The 24,448-nt window shown below is 39.2% G+C and overlaps 2 protein-coding genes across 2 annotated transcripts in view; one reads left to right on the top strand and one right to left on the bottom strand.

The window, feature by feature from the left end:
• The window catches only part of CLCC1 (chloride channel CLIC-like 1), a 17,074-nt gene extending 7,481 nt beyond the window's left edge, over positions 1–9,593 (top strand). Inside the window, exons 5-11 of the mRNA XM_009324224.1 lie at positions 709–849; positions 2,132–2,225; positions 3,357–3,454; positions 3,539–3,685; positions 4,298–4,591; positions 5,127–5,373; positions 9,578–9,593. Of these exons, the coding sequence (XP_009322499.1) occupies positions 709–849; positions 2,132–2,225; positions 3,357–3,454; positions 3,539–3,685; positions 4,298–4,591; positions 5,127–5,354 (1,002 nt within the window). The 3' untranslated portion in view covers positions 5,355–5,373; positions 9,578–9,593. The remainder of the gene's footprint in view (positions 1–708; positions 850–2,131; positions 2,226–3,356; positions 3,455–3,538; positions 3,686–4,297; positions 4,592–5,126; positions 5,374–9,577) is intronic.
• The window catches only part of GPSM2 (G-protein signaling modulator 2), a 20,499-nt gene continuing 1,431 nt past the window's right edge, over positions 5,381–24,448 (bottom strand). Inside the window, exons 2-14 of the mRNA XM_009324225.1 lie at positions 19,014–19,235; positions 17,784–17,919; positions 17,152–17,294; positions 16,479–16,602; positions 16,080–16,195; positions 14,901–15,056; positions 13,971–14,079; positions 13,446–13,575; positions 12,749–12,819; positions 10,505–10,681; positions 9,551–9,713; positions 9,197–9,414; positions 5,381–7,559 (exon numbers count right to left, since the gene is read on the bottom strand). Of these exons, the coding sequence (XP_009322500.1) occupies positions 7,395–7,559; positions 9,197–9,414; positions 9,551–9,713; positions 10,505–10,681; positions 12,749–12,819; positions 13,446–13,575; positions 13,971–14,079; positions 14,901–15,056; positions 16,080–16,195; positions 16,479–16,602; positions 17,152–17,294; positions 17,784–17,919; positions 19,014–19,235 (1,930 nt within the window). The 3' untranslated portion in view covers positions 5,381–7,394. The remainder of the gene's footprint in view (positions 7,560–9,196; positions 9,415–9,550; positions 9,714–10,504; positions 10,682–12,748; positions 12,820–13,445; positions 13,576–13,970; positions 14,080–14,900; positions 15,057–16,079; positions 16,196–16,478; positions 16,603–17,151; positions 17,295–17,783; positions 17,920–19,013; positions 19,236–24,448) is intronic.

Raw genomic sequence — 24,448 nt, 5'->3', positions numbered from 1 at the left:
GTTTCTTGATGTAGAGGGCAACCCCTCCGCCCCTCCTTCCTCGCCTGTCCCTTCTGAACAGCCTGTAGCCATCGATAGCCACACTCCCGTCGGCTGAAGCTTATCCAGTCCGTAAGTTGAAGCCTGAATAAATCTTCACAATTCAGAATATGCTAACGTTTTATGCTAACATGATCTTGAAAGTAGCCTGTCTAGTTTTGAGGGGGTCCATGGAAGCCAAATGAAAAAAGCAAGCTGTTGGTAGCGTAACCTCGCTGTTAGGGGTCCTCGGGTGGAAGGAGACTGTAAAGTGCTTCTCGGAAGTCTTGCTGCTGTTAGCCAGACTGTAACTTTGTCTCTTCGCTGCTGCCAAGTTCTGTGGTTCTTACCAGGCACATACTACTCAAGCACCAATTTACATCAATTTTGTAATTTTAAAGTATGGTAGCTAATGTGATAAATATCGTACGGAGGAAAGAACTAAATATCACGAGAAAGAAATGCGCAACTGCAGTGTAAGGCGGTGGTAGGAATGATGCTAGTAACAGCACGAAACTTTTCTGCTCGTACTGCTGCAGGTATGCTGTGAAAGCAAGGAGAAATTCTCTCAACTGTTCTGTGTAAAAGGCGCTAGTGAAAACAAAAGTTGGAAGTTCCTTCATGTGTACTGGCAGTAAGCTTGGAAAATTCCAAATCTGGATCATAATTTTTTCCTCTTTTCTTTTTCAGATACTCTTGTGCTTAGTGTGCGTTGTGACTCTGATAGCTACAGAGCTCTGGACACGTATTCATTTGTTTGTTCAGCTAAAACGTGTTTTATTAATAAGTTTTCTCATCAGTTTTGCATGGAATTGGCTTTACTTGTACAAGGTAAGTTGTTCTGAAATCTTAATGGCTTTTAGGCTTCAAATTTTACAGTTATGAGGGAGTTAAGGTTATTTAGTTCCTTTAGTTTATATAAGGCAATAATTGACTGCAAAATAAATAAAGGGATGAACGTTTTATTTTGCATGTTGACAGGTGTGTTAGGCTTAAAGAACAACAACAGAAACCCTGCCAACTTTTATCCTGCCGCAAAGGTGCACAAAATTCATAAAGCAGTAGAACTGTGATTTCACTGCATGGGCAAGGGAGACATGAACTCTGTCTAAAGCAACTTGGTAGAAAAGTCTTATGAGAAGATACTGTGGGGCTTTTTTTCTTTCTAAGGATTCCGTGGCTGAAACTGTATTTAACATGTGATAGACCAGAGATAAATGCTTCATTAATGGTGACAAAGTAGCTGACTGTACAATGGTATTGGTTTTAATGAGGAGGAATTTATGCTGCTAGGTCATAGCCCAACCACAAAATCTCAGTCCTCACATCTTGTCATCAGAATTTAACTGCAGCTTGTCAGACCCAGGAATAGCGGAGTGCCAGAGCGGAGGATGGCTCTTGAACACGAGTGGACTGCCATGCGGAGGACTTAGATTGAGCCAGTGAAGAATGTCAGAGTTTTTCAACAGACGATTTGACTTAATTTTTTCTATTTGATTATCAGTTGCAAGCTGTAAGGCAAAATTATAATGAATACAGGTATTTGCCCCATCCCTGGAAACATTCCAGGTCAGGTTGGCCGGGGCTCTGAGCAACCTGATCCAGTTGAAGATGTCCCTGCCCACGGCAGGGGGGTTGGACTAGATGGCCTTTAGAGGTCCCTTCCAACCCAAACTATTATATGATTCTAAGTTATTGTTAATGGGAATTATTTAAAAAATAAAAGAGAATGCCCTGATGTTTTGATTAGTAATTGCGTGGCAGCTGTCTCTATTTTTAATCCAGAAGCATTTTAAGGAAGCAAGATGTCAGATTACTTTTGCCCTGAACTTGTATCTTTGAAGTTTGCTCTTTTAGTAATTCAGACTCCATTTGGAGAATAACTCGGAGGTAGCCATCCTGGTAGTTTTTATCCATTCCCAGGAAGTACTTGGAATTTAACTCTGTTGTTTAGGTAGTAAACGTTTCTTAATAGAGATTTACCCAGGTAATTATCCCAAGCCTGCAAAGAGCAAATGTCATTAGCTCAGGTGCAGTACTGCATGGACGCAGGTGTTCTGTGCCCAGCACCACCTTGGTTTACGTTTTACAAGTAATTCTTCCTCTCCTGCAGCTGGCCTTCGCGCAGCATCAAGCAGAAATTGCGAAAATGGGGCAGTTTGATAACGTCTGTGCCGAGAAGTTGGACTGGGGGGGAAGTCTTATTGGTAAATACTTGTTTCATTATTTTGTAATAGTATTTAAGATCACAAAACATTCAGTAATGGTATCCAATACTACTCTGATTTCTTCATGAGTAGTACATCAAATCTTCTTCAGCAATACATGATTATGTGGTTTTAGCATTTTTCCATTCCACAAGACTTTCTTTTCTAGGCCTTTGGAGAGCTGATCACAAAACTGTGCTTAGAGCATGTCGTGGTGTTACTTCTACGTGGTGTTTTTCCTCGTCCCTTACCCCGTGAGTGCTTCCCCAGCTCCCCCCAGGACCATTCAGTGCGGTTGCTGAAGGCAGGAGGGCAGAATTCAAGGAAAAGATTTTTTTTCATCCTCCGGGCCTGCGAGTACAATGGACTTCAGAAATTAGATCTGTAACTACTTACACTAGTGTTGTTATTTTAGAGAGAAAGCTGAAATTTTTTATTAGCCGTTATTTGTTATGCAGTGCTATAGCCGGTAAATTAATGATGGCAACTCTTAATGAGTGCTTGTAATGGTCTTCCCTTGAGAACTTACTGGCTGTGATTGCTCTGTTTACATCAAATTTCAGTGGTTTATGTTCTGACTGCACTAAAATCAAACTACAGAAACACTGATGTCATAAATTACTTGTTTATAACTTAAAAGTTCCCTTAAGGAGTAAGACTTTCTGCTTGTGACTAAAATAGTCTCTTGAAATCTAGCAAGCAAAATACACATTTTTAATCTACTTGCAGCCTGGCAGACGAGTAGTAGCAGTCAGAATTACTTCTGTTTCAGTAGCTGTGGACAAAATGTGCTAGATAGTAGTTCCCACAGACAAGACTTACTTATTTTTCTTCTGAGGCTTCTAGGGGCTAAGTTCATCTAACAAAGAGAACTTTCTCGACTAAACATGGGAAAACCTTAGTTTCTTCTCTTTCTTTCCAGCCTTCCCTCACCTTCCTGCATCCCCATGACTGGATAAACTACGCTGCCAAACTAACCTCAGGCTTTTAAAACTGGTTCTGAGCTTTGAACCATGTCTAGAAGAGTTCTCTTCCATCTACGATAGAAATGCTGCTTTCTGTATTACAGGTGTGCCATAAAATATATTTGTAAAAAGAAGTAGTAAAAATGTGTCTCTGCTTTGACTACAGAATGGCTCAGAAGTAAATGGACGTTTCAGGACGATCCCTGTCAGAAGTACTATGAAACTCTGCTAGTAAATCCTGTTTTGCTGGTTCCACCGACAAAGGTAAGTGCCGAGCCTAAAGAGAGAGACTGTTTATGTGTGTTTGCAATCCGTGACAACACTATTTTTCTATTTGTACTTTTCTAGGCATTGGCAATTACTTTCACCAACTTTGTAACTGAGCCTTTGAAGCACGTAGGACAAGGTATTGGTGAATTCATCAAAGCGCTTATGAAGGAGATACCGTTTATTCTGCAGGTTCCAGTGCTAATTATGATGGCTCTGGCTGTCCTGGTTTGTATACATTTATCTTACATTTAAAAGCTCCATTTTATTTTTTTATTACTAAACTTATTTATATTTAAGTATTATCATCTATTATATTATTTAGTTTTTATTTGTACTGCTGAACAGATTTCTTAGCACAGATTGAATTATTTCTATAAGGGAATTTTTTCTTGACAAAATTTTTATAGTACAGTTGCTTTAGTAATTATAATAGGTAAGTTTGTATTTAAACTGCACCTCTCCCCCACTCCCCAAGTGGGATAAAATAGCATCAAACTGCTTAAAATCTTTGACTCTGACAGTTTATTGCAGCTTAGCTCCCATTTCTTCTTTGTGTCATTACACAACGATGCATATAATTGGCATTTTGTACACGAAAGCATTGAGTTAGAGCCTTCAACATCTTTATCGTAGCACCAAAGATGAACGACGACTTCCAGCCTGGCAGTTCCTGCAGTGCGGTCAGACTGCAGAAAGCTGGCATTTCACTGTAACCGTTCTGATCACCTGAGCTTTTCTTTCAGTGTTTTTTTCAGATGTGTGACTTTGCATTCTGTGTGAAAACCGTAGGCTGCAAATATTTGATGTTTTGTTCTTTTCTCCCCCCCCACCCCCCAGGCTTTCTGCTACGGTGCGGGATCATCAGTGTCTGTGTTAAGATACTTAGTAATGTTTCAGAAGAAAAGTCTTCCTCCACCTGACAGCCAACAGGAGAAAATAGACTTTGGGCAATATGATGGGAGTAAATCAGACGGCTATTATGTGCAGAAGCTTCCTTATGTTTACAGAAGACCTCATGACAGAGGAGATGCTCCTGTGAGAGCAGGAAATGGCAGCAGAAGTCCCGACATCGTGCATACAAGCCGTGAGCCAGATACGCAAGTAGAAGAGTCTCACAAACCAGAACCTGGTGTATGTTAGCCCTGGTGCTCTTTGAGCTGGGATTAAATGTAATAGATTTCAGTGTCATCTGCTGGAACATGTTTAAACAGCAAGCTTAACCCAGATCCTGGGGAGAGAGGAGTTAAGGAAGTACCTGTTCCCCTATAGAACAGTTTGGTAGCGGTATCTTGGCCATGTTTTGTTCTGGGAAAATACTGTGCAATGGCTAACTGTGGCAGGAAACGACTGCATGAAAACTCTTTATAGCCAAGACTTAAATAACTTCTGTTTTGAGAGATCAGTACTTATGTCAGCCTGGGCAATAATGACTACCATAGAGGAAAGGCGGGGGAAAAAAGCAATGCTGACTTTGCTGTAAACTATAGAAAATTAAAAACAGACTTACACTCTAGCTTGTGCTTATTTACATGTACTGTTTCCCCAGGCAAAAAAAAAAACAGTCATGCCTTGGGGGAGTTCTGCCCCTTGAGCTGAGATGCACCTGAAGCAGCAGATGCCATCACTTTGGATTGCTTGATTAATAGCTTATTATTAATTTTTACAGAATAGATGGCACACTGAGTCTGAAGTTTGTAGACTAGAAACTATCACAGCTGAAAACCTTACTGAAGAACGCGCACTTGAGCAGCAGAAACAGGAGACGGGCAAAGCAGAGCGGGAGACTGGAGAAAACGGTGATCCTAATAAAAACCTAGAAGGGAAAAGTTCTGCACTGGAACCCTGTGAAGAGAAGAAAAAGAGCAGTTCACGTGACTCACAGGAAGGAGACTAAGGAAGCCCCAAGCTCGGCTGTAAGTTTTGTCTTATCTTTAGTTGTCACATACTTGCTAGTTCTGCTCTAGTTCTCGAACGTAGACAAGAGACCATCGGTAAGCTGATGGGAACTCATCTTTGGTCAGAGCATTAGGAAGCATAGCTGTAAGGCGGGGGTTTAAAAACTGAGAGACTGAGTGTATGTACTACTTCTGGAATTCGAAATAAATGTGTTAAGTAAGATAATACCACTTTAACTGGCCAAGACAACAGGCCTGTGGGTGCTGCTGCTTGTTTGAAATCAAGTTTGTGTAGTAAGTTTTGAGTAAAACTAGATACTCTGTGGTGGGAAAGCACTGATGCTCTGTGATCTAGCAAACATAAGCTGAACCAGGTAATGGTCAAACAGCCTGAAGAAAAGTTGTTGATATTCATGTAATTCACATAAGACTAATTAATTACAGCTCTACTAGAAGTCTCAGGACTATCTTTGTTTTATATTCTTTAAAATCACTCTTAAGTAAGTAGAACTGCTGCTTGTCAGCTCAGTTTTAGGACAGCGTGTTGATTTTCTTCTAGTTCAGTAATTTGCAGAGGAGTGAGAAGCTGATGCTGTACCAGATGGTTTTTTAGGGCGATTCAAAGCTGAATAGGGAATAGGAAGCACTAAGTAAAAGTACTGAAGATCAGCACGATAAATGGATGGTAACACATGGTTTTGGAAGAGAATTTTGTCGTTTCTCCTTAAAAGCAGGAGGACAGTTTCAGTAGAAATCAATTTGCAGTGCTAAAAAAGCTGCAAGAGAATGTGTGTAAAACTTTCAGTAACTGTAAAATAGTTTGCATTATGTGGAGCCTGCGTGTCTGTTTAACTGTTCTTACAATGCCATTTTACTCTGAAGCTAAAATTAACTGTAGGTTCTTCTCTAGGGGTATAATACTTCAATTGAAAATTACATCACTTCATCTATAAATACCTGAAGTGAACAGGTTGCTACCTTTGGTGTTAAAATTAGTGGCGTCTACCTCAAGATACCTACACTTAAAACAACGTATAGCCCTCGGGGTCCCAAGAACTACCTCAGTACAGGTATTCCACCGAGGGGAAGGCTGAGTTACAACTGTTGTTCCCAAGCACATCCTTAGCAAGAGAAGGAGAAGTAGTTGAGGTCAAGTAATAAGGAGCACACATACACTTACCATTCTTAACATCTTAAATTCAATGACTGCAGGAGTTGCCTGACGTCCGTGGTAGTTCGTGCCACGTACCTACCACCCCTGTGCTTCCCTGCTGCACGGACCACTACTGGTGGTGGACACGCACCACACAGCCTGTAGCACAGCATTGGCAGCTGTTACTGAAAAACAAGTTCACCTTCTTAAAACAATCCTTCTGATGTAAAACTGCGCTAATACAGGAAACACTTAACTAAATATTACCAAAAAACCCCAGCATTTTTGGAAAAGACTGTTTTTGTATTGTATTGAATTGTAGAATTAAAACTAGGGTTTTGTTGGTTTTTTTTGTTTTGTTTAAATAAAAATGATTACGGAAACGGAGTTTGGAAGACGCAAAGACAGACTAAGTACTGAAGCTAATTCCTCAATTTTTTTTTATTTTTAAAAAAAGTACAAAAGAAAACAGGACCTTTTCCCAGGGAGGTACAAATTGGGGGAGGGGGGAAGTTACCTTTAAAAAGAACATACAAATCTAGGTCTTACGCTAGATGGAGACAGTGGTAGAACCCACACATCAGCAATGAGAGTACCCTGACAGGGAAAAAAAAATCATATTAATGTTCATAGACTAGAGGCAGTTAAGAGGGAGACACAGTGATCAGTATCTTGGACACTGCTAAAAGCAGCTGCCAACTGCAAAGCGCAGCGGCAACTCTAACTACTGGTCATGAGCATGATGCTGCTGCTATTTATTAAAAAAAAAATTAGAAAGGGGACAAAACTACTAATTGCAGTCTTCTGTAAAAAGGCATGTGTGTTTTTCCAGCAAACAAAAATGATACTTAAGATGCTACTGTACAGTAGGCGCCTGTTTGCTTCTTCAGCTAGAATTTGGTCCCTTTATAGCTGAGGGTAAATGGACTCTCTGTTCATCCATTCTCTTAGCTTGTGATCGTAAAATCAGGCTGAAAAAATCCTCGTCTGGCACAGTTGGTCCTTTTGCAGATGATGGAGGAGCACATCTTTGATCATCCAGTCTGGAACCCTACGGACAGACCAAGCAATAAAGCTGCATATTTACAGGAATATATATAATAAGTGAACAATATAAATGAAAAATTACTAAAAGCTTTTGTTTTCAGATTTAAAGCTATTACAAGGATTTAATTTGTAAGTTTTGTTTCAAGTTAAACTTCTGAAATGAAATTAGTAAGTTAAGAGTGCAAGTGTAGCTAAAACGGTTCCTCCAAACCACCTGTCCACATGCATCTGAAAACAAAACCCCCAATTTAGTTCTTGTTCATATTGCAGAATGAGATTTAAGTGTCCTTTGTCCAGAAGAAGAATTTTAACAGTAGTGCATGGTATTTCTAGTCTCGTACAACAGAAAGTACGTCTGTCTTCCTTTCCTTTATACGGGGAGTAAAAAATAGCCAGTGTTGTCAGATTTGGAAAGGCAATACTGAGAGAAAGTTTTCCTCCAAACACGAAAGACTCTGGTACATTTTAATCACGGTGTTACAGAGCAGTTTGCTGAACCCCTCTGAGGGAGTTTCTGTGCTCCTTTCACACAGCCGCCCGCTCCTGGCCAGATTTTACAAGCATCAGCCTCTCGCCCTAGGTCTGGCTGTGGACTGCTGCCGAGCTAACTGCAGGGGCACTTCAGAAAGGCACGGCTTTCACTGTTCACTACGAAGAGAGGATGGACCTTGGGCAGAGTCACCTTTGAGACGAAAAGTCTCGAAAGTCAGCTACCCTTTTGTGCTTCTGTTCAGAGCAGTAGCATCCGTACTGAGGGGATTAAATTTTTCCACTCTTTTCTCGATAAGCACAGTCATTGCGTTACGTTTGCTACATACAGTGCACACGAAGAGGCAAAATCTACCGTATTAACCTCTAGACTCTTTGCTTGACTCAAAGAAGTAAACAGACAAGCTGCTAAAACAGAACGTGGTATTTCATCAGGTTGATGAACACTGTCATTGTAGAATCAATTCCAGGTGCTGCTTCCCACCCAAGCTAACATACTTACTTACCTTTGGAGAACTCGGTGTCTGAATTTTGTATTTTGAGATCCTTACCAACCCATCAGGTAAAACACCGAGCCTTTTTAATTGAATTCTTTGGTCTAATTGGTATATATACCATGTTTGAATTGACAGTCAGACCCCTCACTTGTGTATTGCCACGAACTATTATTTAAACTTAACATAATTGGAATGATGATCACTATCGCCGCTAAAACTTCGATACTGAATTCTTTCATCTCATCAGTGAGGACTCCTGGTCTATCGGGTGCCCTCCTAACAAGCCAGATCTAAACACTTTTTCTTAAAATCATTTTACATACTCCTTTTAATAGCCTCACTTGTTTTCCTTCACCTTTTCAGCATATGTTACTTTAAATGGTTAATGTGGTATAAATACCAAAATTACACTTACTAGACACTGGATAATTGGGGGGGGGGGGCAAAACCAAAAAAAAAAAAAATTGGGGGGGGGAAACCTTGGGGAAAAAAATCCTAATTTTCTGTTCTCTATGTTCTTCCTTATCTGCCAAGTCAATTTGTATCTTAAAACACATGGTAAACATGGTGGCTTACTTGAAGAAACTGAATAGCAGGATGCACAAATCAAATCCCCAAAGACTCAGAATCTGAAGAATTTTTGTAAAAAACTTACCTGGCATTTTATCAATATATCAAAGAAGTCGTCATCCAGTTCTCTGTTGTTACTTGCCATGAGGTGACCCAGGACTGACTGACTGTTGTGTTGATTAAGACGAAGTCCAGGCAGATTACTAAAGCTGGCGCGTTGGTCATCCAGGCGGCGGCTCTGTGAGACAGCAAGTAGGTCTAGAAATTCATCTGTGTGGGGTGAGACTAAAGAAGTAGAAAAGGCTGGGGAGGAGGAAGAAGACAAGTTAGCCTGGAGTTAAGTTCCTTTCCGTAGTCAAGTCTTGCATGCAAATACATTTTTAAAGTAGTATTTGGCAGGAACTAAAGTCAGATACAGATCTGGCTTTTAAAAAATTACATTTTCTCATTGTTTTCGGTGGAGTAGAGGATGTGGCCACTGAAGCAGCTGAGAATCTGTTCTTCTCCTGGAAGTAGCATCTCTGATCATCCATCCTGTTACTCTGGAATCGACTCAGCAGATCAAAGAACCCTTCATCTGCCATTGTCTCTCGACTGTTTTTCTGAAGAGGACAGAAGAGTTAGGGGTATTTTGAACTGAAGAGTACCTAAAACTAGGACAACTGCATCACAGTTTCAATCCAGTAATATGTTTGATATTTGCATAGCTGAAATCCATTAAATGAATTCCTTTAGTCATCCATTTCTATAGACAGAGATTTGTTGTAAGAGGAAACGCTAATGATACGGCAAGCATTTTTGGAAGGTAAAATATATTAGAAACGTTTCATTCTCTGAAACAGAAAGAAGCAGTACTCTGATCAGTACAACTGGAGTTGTTCCTCCTCAGCCATGAAAACCCAAATGCCCATGAAAGGAAAAAACAAGAACAGCAACGAACAGTTTCCATTGTCTCCTCAGGTCTATGGTCAAAAGCACTCATCTCGCGCCTAGATCAAACGACTCAGTTCTTTTATTTTTACCTGACTTCTGTCAAGAGTGCAGTAACCTAAAAAATATGTCAAAAATATCTCCCACTGTCTGAATCAGAAAAACTAGATTTTTTTAAGTTTGGAGAAGCAGGGTCTAGAATAGACTAGAAATAAAATATATGTGCAAGCTGAGCTGTAACTTTAGAAAATCTACCAGGAAAAAAATGTTCCAGTAGTAGGAAAAGCTTAAAGCTGGCCCCACCCATGAGACAGCTGTAGAACGGCAGATTCTGCATCGTTTCAGAGCCACAGCGTTTAAATCAAGTAAAACTGAAATGGACAGCTGCAGGAATGTGTTTGTCATAATTTTGATCAGACAAAGATTAGTAGAGGCTATGATCTCCACAGCTCGCCAAACCTACCCTCTGAGAGTTTGGAAGTCGATGGTCAATAGAATTACTGGCATCCTGCAAAACTTTGGAAGCGGTGCCGTTTTTGTACTTTTTGCCTTTTAGTCGATTTACAAAATGCAGTTTTGCTGAAGGTTTGGCAACCAGTGGTTTCTGTTTAGCAAGAATCTCACTGTTCCAGTTCTGAACCTAAGAAAACAAGAGTCATGAAATTAAGCCTTCCGATTTCAATTACCTATACTGTTACTTCTTATTCGCTGGTGCTTTTCCTCCCCAGAATGAAGCAGCTTTACGTTATTTAGTTTATCCAACCACGAGGATGTGAAAACTTAGGTGTCGGTTCTACTCTTTGACCTGTGATTATGGAGCTCTTGTTACCTGAAGCAGGTTAGTACTGTTACTGATCGGTCTTATAACTGAACTGTAGCGTGACGCCTGATTGATTAAAATGTGGTCACATGAAACGTGCTGAAGTTTTCCTTGCTGACTACAGTGCAGGACATGTGGTTAACGTGAACGCTAAAATGCGGACACAGCTGGCATTTCCCACCTGACATTCTTATAGTTGGAAAGAAAAAAAAAATCCTTAGTTTTACAAAGCATTAGAGCAAAACAAACCCTTATACAAACCCAGATACTCAACCAGCCTTCCATGAAGTCCTTGGCAATACACAAAATTCCCAGTAAAGATTGAAAGGGAAGAGGGAGAAGAATGCCAGCACAAGAGCGAACAGGAATAACCATCTCGTTCCACTGAAGAACAGAATGGATAGCTTTATCAACCTGACAGATTTTCCCTAAATTCTCTTCTAAAATAGCAGAATTATCCACAAAACTGACAGCTTTATCTAAAACCTGCAAACTCTTACAATAACTGAATAAAACCACATTTTTTTCTTGATTCGACATCAGAAGTTGTGAACACAGTCACAAATCTCTCAGCAACACTGCCTACCCAAATGGATTGCCTTTTAAAGGCTTATTTAAGATCAGCACACAGATTCCAACTCCGAGAAGATGGCATCCTGTACAATCAAACCGTAATGCTGGTGTCGTACATTGTTCTATGTATCAAAGACAGACATTCATGGAATGAATTTTCAGAATCTACTGAACGAGTATCTTGAAAAAAGCCCTTTATAAGAGCTAAACTGCAATACTAGCTTAATACTTTATTACAAAATCCGCATGAAACATTTCAGTGTATTTAGGGCACAGACTATGTATTTTAAAAGATATCGCAGATAAATAGATTCAGAGAGTAAGAAAATAACAGCCGATACTGGCCAGAAGCTTAGAGGTTCCCTGCAGAGAAATCACCCTGGACTAAACCCAGCGTCTTTTTAAATCAGTACACAAAGGGGCTCTTGAGCATCAGTGCTGACTTCAGCTGTACTGACTGTCCAGAAGCAAGCTTGGAGATTTAATTCCTATCTGATAAACACGATGGCAGGCTTTGCATCACCTGAAGAGATGGGAATTGGACACCCCAGTATGGAGGGAAAAATAGCAATTTCAGTCTGCCACTGGAGTCACGTGAAACTGCCAGCCCACCGTTGAAAGGCAGACAGAATTTGAAGGAAATTTCTCAAAGACTGACACAAGGATTTCAATCGGGAACTCCCAGCTCCAAGAGATTTCTCTGAGCTTGGGGGGAAGTTACTTGACCTGTCTGTGACTCAGTTTCAGCATTTTGGAAATGGCATCCTTACTCAAGATGGATGTTGAAACTCCTAATGGCTTGCAAGTTGGTTGAAATCCCAAAGTGAAAAACACAACATGTATTTTAAGTGCCTATAAAATGACCATAACCAAAGAAAAAAATGTTGAGAACAGCTGAGCTAAAGCTTAGGAATTTTACTCTGAATCACTTTTCATGTTGCACCCTCAAACCACTTTTAAAGAGGAGATGAAAGGAATTCCTTTGATGCACACTACAGGACCCCATTCTTTCTTATTTGGGAGGGGAATAAAGCAAGCTTTCCACGAGCCATTACGACCATTATAAATGTAAGATGCTGACTGTTACCTACATGTCGAAAGTATTATTTGTTAGAATTGTTAGACCTGCTTTTACCTAACTCTTAAAATCAACTAAATTAAAAAGGGGATGCGAATGACATATGAACATTCTGCTGAGTTCTTTCACAGTTGTTAAGTATAAAACTTCTGACTATTCATAACTGTTGAAGTTAAACCCTTAGAAACATTTCATTGCACTTTCACCGGCAGAACAGAAAGAAGGAAAGTGCCAACCTTTTCTGGCGTTAATTTCATAAGTTCCATGTTCTCCATACTGTGGCGGCGTCCTACTCTCGGTCTGGTACCTTCAAGGAAGAATCAAGTTCATCTTTTTACCATTAAGATTTATGGTGTCACCTTCACAGCCGTGGCTGTACACGTCCAAGGTCCAAGGTACAGCAATTCTGAGTTCCACAATAGTGCAGAGTTAAATACATCAGCAGAGAATAAATAACCACTAGTAAATGCAGCCTTCAAAACCACACCGATCTAAGCTACCTAAGTTGCTTTCATGGGACACAGAGAAGCACCATGGATCTTTGAACAGAGGAACATGAAATGAGCTGGGTTCTACTGTAACCCCCAGTGTCATTAAGGTGGTAGGAAGAAAAAAAGGGAAGACATCACTTGGCAGCAGATAGATCAATCTCCCACATTAAAAAAAAAAAAAGGGGGGGGGGTGGGGGGAGGGGACGACACACAATTAGAAACATCGTGTGAAGAAACTAAGCAGTAACCTGTGATTGACAATGTAAATCCTCCAGAAAAGGAGGAGCTGAAGGGGTCCAGTACTGCAGAAACAACCTTTTTTTGCTGGCGGGGGAAAAAACCCGAACCCACATATTCAACCATCTGTAGTCATAAAACAATGCAAACAACAGATGATTGTTGAAGTTCAGTGGTAGAAAGTACTGCAGAAGTAGGCACGTACCATTCAAACTGTTATCTGCCACATGGCTTTCTGACAGCATGGAGTTGTTTGTGCTGTAGCTTAATCCGAGAACCATTTGAAGATCTGAGAGATTAAGTCTAGCAGTGAGTTCCCCACTTCTATCTCCTACCTGCAACCAAATAAAATAAGCAGTTCTATTACTGTAACAAAGAATACACATATGTAAATCTGGGAGAAAAAGGCTGAAAAAGTTTTCCTGGTTGAAAACAGAGAATCATTTTAATGAAATACGTAACAACTAAAAGGTACGTAACAAAGCCTAAAATAACCTCTGCTAGGCTATTACCTTGAATTCCATGCTGACATTATTGGAGGTGGCACAAGAACTAAGGAGCTAGTTGCAGTGAGACATGGCTGAAATAATTTGGAATCGACTATCTCAGAAATCATTCAAAATCCATTCCATTATTCAAAATCGCAGGCATGGACACACCTCCATAAAATCACTGCGTAAGCGAGAGCAAAAACCAGCCAGCCAACATACGCCGAGTGTGAAAACCATACCTCTCTTGAAATCTCCAAGTGCCTTTCTGCAAAATGCATAGCTTGGTCATGATTTCCCAGAGCAGTATATGCGTTCCCTAAACTCCAGCATGCTCTTCCTTCACCGATTCTGCAAAAAATAAAACACATTTTCAATTACGCCTTTACTGGCTGAACACTAGGGGTCAGGTTTTCATAATACTGCCACAATAAGATTGCTGAGCCAAGAAGGCGGCTATCATGAGAAACCATTCCAACACCAACACTTTAAAGATTGTATTTAAAGGAGTGTGATCTGGGTATAACCATAAATATGAGCAAATGTGATCAGAATTTTAATTTTTAAGCTCACAGCAAATGTAAGTCACTCAGTTTTGCAAGCATGGAACATTTTATAACCTACTTTGCTTTTCCTCAGATTGCATGCCTTATTATTTTTCATATATTCTGCTTATTGAGTGAGTTAGAAGTGCATTTAAAAGTTGTAAAAGATTCTAGTTGTACCCAAGGTTATAAAAAAGGCCTTAGAAATCATGATTATAAAATAAGCATTACTTGCTACTGTATTATTCTCCTTTCCCCATCCCTTTCCTCTTCTTAATTTGTGGAAAAGTAGGAGACTTGTTCTTGTGAAGGTATGCAAAATTATTATAATGAAGCCAGGAAAGAGAGAGAGACGCTTTGCTTTTCCTTAATTTACAAAGAAGATGGTGACAGAAGAAGATGTAGAGACGATCATTCATCAATTCCTCTTTCATCTCGGATTCATTAGCTGCAATAGTTTCATGAGTAATTTTTTTTTCCCCCATATGAAAACTGGAGCCCAGCACTGTAGGGAATTCACTTAATTCAGCTTAATTCACTTAATTATAGAGAACAACGACAGCAGAGTTAGAGGTAACAGGATTCGGTTAGTGTCATACATACATTAAACAATCTCTCAGGGCTTACTTATCATTTAATTCCTGAGCAATCACAAGGTGTTTCAAATGATAATCAATTGCTTTTTCATAATCTTGAAGCAAAGTGTATGTGTTCCCAAGGCTGTAGCAGGCCTGTGCTTCCACAGCTCTGTCTTTAAGCTGTCGAGCCAGCTGTAACGTCCTCCTGAAAGAAAGGGTTAGTCACCTCAAAAATCACTGTAAGGAAAAGTTTTAAAAAGTGTACTTGCGCAACTAAAAAAATCAATTACACCAATTAAACAAATTAGGACACCAGGCTGGCAAATTAGTTGCTAATAAACTACTACCTTGCAAACCCTTAAAAGATTTTAAGTGTCTGTCTTCCACTCCCCTCCACTGCAACCTATTTCCATTCACTTTTATTAGAGAGCAGACTGATCCCTCAAACAGCATCTTCTAGTTCTAATTTATTGCTTCATCAGTAATTTGTAGCAGTTTTCCTGACAGGATGCACTTGAAACAGTTTAGTACCAGCATTAGAGTAAGTACTGCATATTCTCCACCAGCATGAGCAAGACAGACCTATAACCACCGAGCCAGCCTGCCCCCGCTGGGTAAGAGGAATTTGAGTGCTAAGAGGCATCTGCTCACTATTGAGGCTTTTTTTCCCTTTTCAAAAAGAACGGGTAAGCTCTGAAATCCCCGTAAGACGCTAACACCACCTGTACTGTATCTTTGCCGAGCTTGTATTTTCCCAAGTTACAGCAGCAACTGCTCAGTGGTGCAGGGATGAAGAAAAAAGTCTTGATTGAAAATACAGACTGAATCTGTAAAATGGTGTTGACGTGCACCACTTATCTCAGCCAGTGAGTATACCTGAGACAGCTACCCATCTCGGGTGTACTGAAGTTACTCGGATCATTCCAGAACTTGCTAAGACAGTAATGCTTGGTTCTAGAATAAAGGGGAATAAACGCCTATCAACAGAAAGATGTCTACAGTGCTGAGAAGACTCTAACAAAAAAGTTAAATAAGAAAGATTAATGCTGCCCCTCCCTTGAAAGAGCCGGAACAGTTAAAGCAACTAGGGAAAAATGTTATTTTTGCTAAACAAATGCAGCTCTTTTCTAAGTATATTTTGAAGAGATGGCTATTCTACAGTGAGCTAAAGTACCGGCACGACTCTACAAGAAAAGGTATAAATTATATTTATAAGCAGTCAACTAACTTGTAGTATTCAGAAGCGGTTTCAAATTCACCCAGGAATATGTAGGCGTTTCCAAGATTGCTGTACGCTCTTCTTTCCGCTGATCTATCACCAAATTCTTTTGCAATTAGGAGACGCTTAAAAATGTGAAATAATTGCGTTATTTACTCAATTTTGTACTTTGTAACATACATTTGCATACAGAAATACATGCTCATAGTTTTCCCACTGTGCGTCTGTATCTGTTCTTTAGGCCAACAATGCTTGAAAGGAACAGCCAAACTTGACGCTGTGCCATTAAGATTTAAAGCTTGCATTAAAAAGCTCGCAACAAGATCCAACACAATACACGTACTTAAGATCAGGAGCAACCGGTGATATTTTGCTAGAACAGAATTCCTTACTAGCACATTGTTGTACCTGTTCGTGGGCCAGAACCGCACTCCTGAAGTTGCCCAGAAGATAGTGTGTGTTTCCCAGATTTCCAAAGGCACGTCCTTGTGCTGCTCTATCACCCAGCTCTGTTACTATTTTCAGGTTTTCCCTTTTTTGGGGGAAGTGAGAAGGGGAAGAATAGTGACTTCTAAGAGGTTTTTTTCTCACAGTCATTTAAATAATAATATTTTTTTAAAAATCTTTCCATTCATATAAAGAAAAACGTAGAGGTATTCTACATTGGCCTATTTTAATGGCCTTTATGCAACCGTAAATCTTCCACTGAGTAGGAAACATTTCCTGTGAGATACCGAACTTAACGCATTCTTACTCAAGCTGGTGTGCTCGCTTCTAGTTACAGAGCTACATTATACACAAGTACACCGAGGTCCTATTGTTGTCTCAGTCTGCTTTGAAGAGTACAACTGGATTCTAACATAAGGGAAGGACTTAGCAGGTAGTAAGAGGTACACTAAAAATGAGGGCATAACAAAAAAATAGCGCACTCTCCCGTTTAGTAGGGAAAAAATTGACAGGTACCACTGTTCTCAATAGAAGCGTGCCACAGGTTAGTTCATGACACCACAAATCTCCCAATATTCTAATGACCTAGATAACCGTATCCTCTCAATCCCCAACACTTACAGCTACTACTTACTCATAGTAATTTGCAGCTTTTTGTAAAGCACTTTTCACATCATCTGGAAGTTCCCCTGGATCATGAGTCCCAGCACTAGCTACGTTTTTCCCTTTAGAGTGATATACGTTTCCCAGATTATACAGTGCTCTTGCTTCTCCAACCTAAACCAAAAGTAAAATAAGGCATTAAAATTTTATGCTTCAAAGTCTCGTGTCACAACAACTATTAGTACAATCCACAGATGGGAAAAGCAGCTTAACTAGTTGTCAACACATGCTCTGCCCATTCTGAACGTGTTCTTATCACCCACCTTACTCCCACCCACTCACACCCCTCAATCAAATTGGTTTGCATACTGCTTCCTTTTGAGGTGCAAGGTACATAATAATTCTTGAGGCAAATTATCATTAAAAATTAAATTAAAAAAACCACAACCAAAACACACAAAACAGGATAATATTTATTAATCTGGATCTATAGTCTTCCGGGTGCAAACAACTATCTTGCAGCTAACAGATTGTTACTGTCTAGAAGAAATAATTGAATATTCAGTATTTACTTCGCTCTGAAAGGTGGCACACGTTACCAGTACAACAGGGTTCAGCAATATGTATTAGCAGTTTATTTCCGGATTCCTAAGCAATTCTTACCTTATCATTAAGCTCTCTGGAAATATCCAGATGTCTCTGACAACAAACAATAGCTTCTTCAAAATTCCCAAGTACCTTTAAGGTGTTGCCCAGATTCCCACTAGCTTTAGCTTCTCCCAGTAGATCTCCAATTGTCCTAAAATTGCAGAAATAAAGCACCCAGTAAATAGTGTATAATTTGAAACCAAGCAGATGATCAATGTATGGTAGACAATCAGAAGAATTTCTGAAAAGAGGTTACAACCATGTAAATGCATACATATTCAGTTCACTTTATATCTAAAATGCACTCACATAAACTGTGTCTGTGCTTCAGACATTTAATTTTGTTGGTGCTGTTTGTGCAACTGCTAGTATTCATGGTACTGATCGTCTACTTAACATTTAAAAAAAAAAAACCACCACCACCAAACAAAAACCCTCACTTCTTTTAGGAAGAGAATAAAGAGAAACTTCTTAATGATTATGTAGAAAGACAGTCCCAGCATTAGAAAGAGAGGTTTAACTGTTTCTGCATTTTACTTGACTATCGTAGTCTTCTATTACTTACAAGACATGCTGGTCTCCCAGAAAGCTCAGAGGTAATACTACATTTCGAGATTCTACGTGAGACAAAGGCAAAAGACTGCCACTGAACTTTTTTTTGTGATACTTGGGGAGTAACACAACAAAACAAGTTCCCACGAGGTTACGGCACTTGAGCAGGTTAAGGCAGGGGGAAGAATAGATCTGTGCCTAAATTGAGGTTAAGTACATTAGGTGCCTGTGCCTTTTATTGGATCTATACCAAATCATTAAAAGTCAGATGCATAAACAGCGTATGAAATGCACAGGTTTTTCAGATTTCACAGTATTATGAGTTTTACACAGAGAAACATGAGTGAGTTCTGTCTAGTTAACAAGAGAGCCAGCTGAACATTCTGGAGAACCAGGCAGACTGAGTTTTAGAAACAGGAAAGGGTAAAGAAAGGGGGGGGTGTTAAAGAAGCCAGTTAATTACCCACAAACCTGGTGAGGCCTCAGTCAGTACTAGGATTACGGTGCTAGAGCAAGTATTAGCTCCCAGGTTAAAGGGCAATCAAGTTACCTGCCAGACCCCTCTGCCATCACCACATTCACTCATTCTCCAGTATTAATAGCAGGGTTTGGTAGGACAATGAACAGTCAACTGCTCATCTCTACAAGAATGGGATGAAATGGAGAACATGGTTAAAGAAGACACAAGATTACCTTGCAAGAGTTAAATCATGGTGATGGTATTCCAAGGCCTTTGCATATTCATGCAAGTAGAAATAGGCATTGCCTAACTGGCTGTAAATAGCACTGAGTGTTTTTAAATCTTCAGTTCCAACCTGAACAGCTGCTTCAAAGAAAGATACACCAGCTCGGCAATCCCCTGCTTTACACAGGCGCTCACCTTCCAAAGCCAGCTCTAGGCAGGAAGCCTCCATCCTGCACAATTTAAGTAAAAAGGAAAACGGTCACTCTAAATGTAGTACTTTGTCCAATAACCTGAATTCTGAAGAGGTTATTTTATGCAGAGAGTCTCTCTTTGTTCAGGACAGGGAGTGGGAGTCAGCACCACAGTACAAGCAATGAGCTTGGTACTGTAATATTACAAAAACTAACGCTGAAATGGAAAGTGCAGCTTCAACAGCGCTGAGCGAACATACCATTAGAACAAATAGCTTCAACCTTTGTTTTTTCCTTCTTTCTTTTTAAGTCTCAGGGAGGAAATCCAAACACTGCTTTGCCCATATATAGCACCTCTAGGATTCAACAATGCAGAGTTTTCACCATCTAGATAATTTCAGAAAAGTGACCTAACAAATCAAGCTATTCTTGGCAAATACTGACTTTGACAAACGTAAGCACTCTTTATTTTTAGGTTGATACCATAGTTACCCGCAAAATGTCTTATGGGGGAAAAAAAAATTCAAATTCAAATATTCCTGTGTATCAAAGACCATGACTATTTTCCCCCAAGTTGCTTCCTATGTAATTCAATACTCCTTGGCACTTCACCATTTCCTAGAGTGGCACTGCTATGAAAATTCTCAGAGGGTAAAGAAGAAAGATCTAGATTGAATTAACAACAAAATGTATGTCAATTCAAGTTACTTAACTGAGATGCCATCATTCCAGAAGCCACTGGGATATTTTTCATTATTATGAGCAAATAATTGTGTAATTATACAGGTACAAAATACTGCAAGCAGTAAAGAAGACACTCATGAATGAATTTATAGCAGAATTTGCAGAAGATTACATTTTGAACAATGAACAAGAGAACTGCAGCTGCCAAAAAAAATTAAGATGTATTTTTGCCACTGTGAATTCAAGTGTACAAAAGGTAACATTTCAGTAAGTGTTAATGATTATATACAAACATTTCCTACTTTCCAGTTCCGAGATGCGAGGGAGGTAGGGGAGAGGAGGATGAGAAGGAAGACGACTTCAGGGTCTTGATCTTGCAGCAATATGGTTCTCTAGGGCTTTTTTCAAGATACATGCATTTTAAAAGGCTCACAAAACCACCATCATTCTGCTTTTAAAAGATTTTTCAAAAAGAAAACTCGGCAAGAGGCATTCTGTAAGTGTTTAAAGTGCTAATATTGCCAAAAAGCGGACATCAACTCTGTAAATTTGTGTACCGTTTTGAATTTTTCTTCAAGATGGATTACACAGTAAGTGTAAGGGCTTGCACTCCAAAAGAGAACATTTTATGTAATTAAAGATACCCTCGTTATGTCATCATTTGATATTTACCTGGTTGAGAATAAACCATTTAGAATTCTATTCCTAAAACTGTTTCCGTTCACATGCACAGATCAGTAATAGCGACAACCAAATGTTTGCTGTTCCAAAAGTTACTTTAATGGCAACACCAGAAGACAGCTGTTTTGAGAAGACATAGTGATGAAGTATTTAACATACCTGCAATGTTTACATTTCTTAATTTTTCTAAATCGGGAAAAAAATAGGTTATACAACATTCTACTCAACTCTGAGCAAGGAGGAAATATTTTTGAAAAATCCAATGACTTTCAAGAGAATTTGGATCATAAGTAAAATAAGCTACCGACACAAAATAGTACCATACCTGCTGGTCTTCGACATTCCACAACTTAAGCACAACGAGATGACAGACATATTTAACTTCTGCAATTAAAAACACTGTATGCTTGGTAGCTGGTAAAGACGCAGACAGCAAATGGTAACTCGGGCGTGAAGTTCTTCCCAGGCCCAACTTCTCAGGTTGGATATCCATAACACATGCAGTATTTTTAGGTTTGGAAACTCTTCCCAGAGAAGTTCAAGCATTCCTATTTGCTAGAACACACAGCCTGGTTTTTGTTACATTGGGCGTGTGTTGAACGTAAGGCAGAAAAAGGCAGAAATGATTAAGTACAGTTAAGTACAGGCAGAAATGATTACACCATGAGCAAGTGAAGGTTTAAGACTTAAAACACTTCACTGGGTAATCTTAATCCTATCCAAAGAGGTCCTCTCCGGGCACCTCATGTTAACTGACATGTCCAATTAAAGTGACGGCTAGAAAATACGGTGCTCCTTAGTGCAAAGATTTAGACCATTACACAATCACATTCATTTCTTTTGATTGTTAGCCTGAGAGGCTAAAAAGGGCAGAGCTTTCAGCAAAATGTGTATGTGACATCATAATAGTCAAAATGCTATACTGGACTCCAGTTTTCTAAGTGAATTTATCCCGTTAAAAAAAAAAATCATGCTTTGATTTGCAACTGTGATGCATCAGCCGCCTAATATATGAAGAAAAGGCACAGTTTAAAAAGGGACAAAGACAATATCAGAGAGCGCGATGGAGCGGTAGTTTTCCCAATATACTGCATTCAATTAATTTCACACCATGTCAAAGACTGCCAAATGCCAAGGCAGCATTACCGTTTCATCAAGGAACTTGATCTTTTGACTTTGCAACCCCAGACTTAATATAACTTATAAAAATGAAAGATTTGGGTTTTTTCATACAGAACATAACTAACTATGAAGCTAAGGCTTATATCCAGGCTGATGAGAATCAGCTGTTACTACAGAGTGTTTCAATTCAACCAGAATTACAGGAAGTAAATGAGAATGGGAATTAGTAATTGTTTGAGTAAAAAAGAACCCAAAATTTAACACTACTCAAGTGCCACTCTAGAAAGGTTGTGATAACAGGTTGTTAGAATCTGGACAGCAAATTCAAGCTGTAATTCCATTTGGATCATTCTTACTGACCTTCTACAATTTCAAAGTCTAAATAAGCTATAAAAAAAAGAATAGAGAAAATGTAATATTTATTTCCACAGTTGCCTGTACCCAATATTAGTATTTTATTTGCATTACGTAAGAGCTATGAAATCATTTAGTTATTTTAAAAATTTGCTAGGCTTACCCATCAAGTACCAAAACTGGACTCAGAGAAAGTTTGGGTTTGGTTTGGAGGTTTTTTCCCCTCCATTACTTAAAGGACTGTTACAAAAATTAACTTTTTTTTTTTTTTTTTTTTAACGATTTACATAGGTGTTCTGCAGTCAAAAAACCGTCACCTCTTAGGAATGTTTTAACTGTCACTACTAATGGTTAAATAGCATGGCAGCAGACTAGACAGGGCTAGGTTATCAATGTTTTAGGAAGTCATTAAAAAGTTACAAGGAGAATATGAAATTACCTTCTCTGTTCCCAGGGCTGAACTGAATTACTTATTTATTCAGCATCCAATGGCTAAACAAAAGACACATTGAATCCGCAGAGACGAGAAGAGAACAAGGCCCATTCATCTGGGTACTTCTAATGAAATTCTGTTCCTGCTAAACAGGATAATGTTCTTCCAGATATTACTGTGGAGATACTCATCCAGGGCTTTGTTTTGTTATTCTGTTTATAGTTGCCTGGACCTGTTTCTCTGAAAGGCTGGCATCTCCTCAATAATTTCTCATTTGTAAAACTACCTCATCCTTATCTGTCCCTCTAAGCTTTTCATCTTGCCTGGCTCCCTTTTCTCCCCCTCCCCCCCTTCTTTTTTTTCCCCTTGTTCTTCTCTGACCCTCTTCACATTCTCTTTTGAACCTTTATACTTATAAGAATATAGACCCTATGCATATGCCTCCACCCTAGCCTCCGTTTTTTTTCTCCCATTTTAGAGTCTCCCTTCCTTCAGCTGTTCTCATCTTACAATAAAGAACAGAAAACTGGTAAGGACTAAGGCAAAAGAAGAAGGCAAGAAGACTCATCAATTACTACAATCTTTAAACATAATTAGTTTAGTTTTACTCCATTCAATTCCCACTAAGGGGATTTTTTGCCACTGAGAGGGAACGGGGCTGCCATGCAATTTGCCATAAACACATCAATACACATAACATACCTAGACACAAACAAAAAAAACCCTATTGTCTCTCTTTAATAGGTGCATAAAATTACTAACGCCACATACTGTAAGATCACACACTATTCCTGACTCCTGCCCTTAATTCTTGGTCTCTATACATAATGAGCAGCATACCACATTGATCACTCCAAACAACTTAACTACAGCTCCACTGGAACACTGTGTTCAGTCAAACTAAGTTTGATGGCAAACCTAGAAACAAAACAACACACACACGCACGAAGAAACCACACACCTGAATTGTGGGTTCTTTTGCTTCAGTCAAGATAAAAGCAGTTACAAGCTTTTGGTGTCTGAATTTAGCAGGCCAAGACAAGTGAGTTCTACAAATATTTACTCTATAGATCACTTATTAGTCCCGTTTATTAACATCAGCATTTTATTTTCAGTCACTAAAGAACATAAGAATAAAAAAGTTTCCTTCCACCAGCGTAAGCATTTTTATAGCTGCTAAAGTGATACTGGTCAACTAGAGTGGGATGAAAGAAACAGCTCGCACAGTAAGAAACAGACCCCTAGTAAAGCCTTTCCTTAGGAGTGGGCCACCAGCTTCTTTTCAAAGTCAGTGCTGTTGGAACACCAGTGGGAAGGAAAAAGCAGTGTGAGAGCCAAAGGAGCCTGGGACAATACCTGTAGGTAAAAAATTTTAAATACTGATAAATAACACCACCCCCCCCAGCAATTTATGACCTATTCTTTCATTAATTTTTAAACTACAACCAAATAAAACCTTTCCAAATTATAGCTAGTAAATTAAATAATCACAAAATTCCAGTTCAATATACTGAATTAATTTGCAGTTTCTATAAGTTTTAGAAGAGTTTAATATTTAAAAAAAAATTAAAAGGTTTATGCCTTGATTTTTTTAAATGTTCATCAGATTACAGTTCCTACAGAAAGGTTTAATAAGACCATTAATATTTTTATTGTTAATCAGTATCATTCAAGCCTGTACTAAAATACAGCATAAAGTAGTACGACATTTTGCCCTGACTCTGCTTGCCAATTTTTCTGAAGGTTTTTTTGGCTTGTCAATTTAAACCAGACAATCGGCCGTGCCGCTTTCTTCATCCATTGACTTCTATAACAGTACCCTGAACAGCTCCTGCTTTTATTGAAGAGTGAGCAAGGATCTTCTACAGTTGTCTGGGGAGGGCCAAGAGCACCAGCAACAGCGTGGGTAAAGAAGTTACAGGAATGCTGGGAGCTAGATGCATTCAGGAAACACTTAGCACAGAAGAAATACCATGCT

Source organism: Pygoscelis adeliae, unplaced genomic scaffold, assembly GCF_000699105.1.
Source record: "Pygoscelis adeliae isolate BGI_AS28 unplaced genomic scaffold, ASM69910v1 Scaffold265, whole genome shotgun sequence".
Lineage (NCBI taxonomy): Eukaryota > Metazoa > Chordata > Aves > Sphenisciformes > Spheniscidae > Pygoscelis > Pygoscelis adeliae.
Note: the sequence above shows the minus strand (reverse complement) of the source record. Positions and strands in the feature narration are given on the sequence as shown.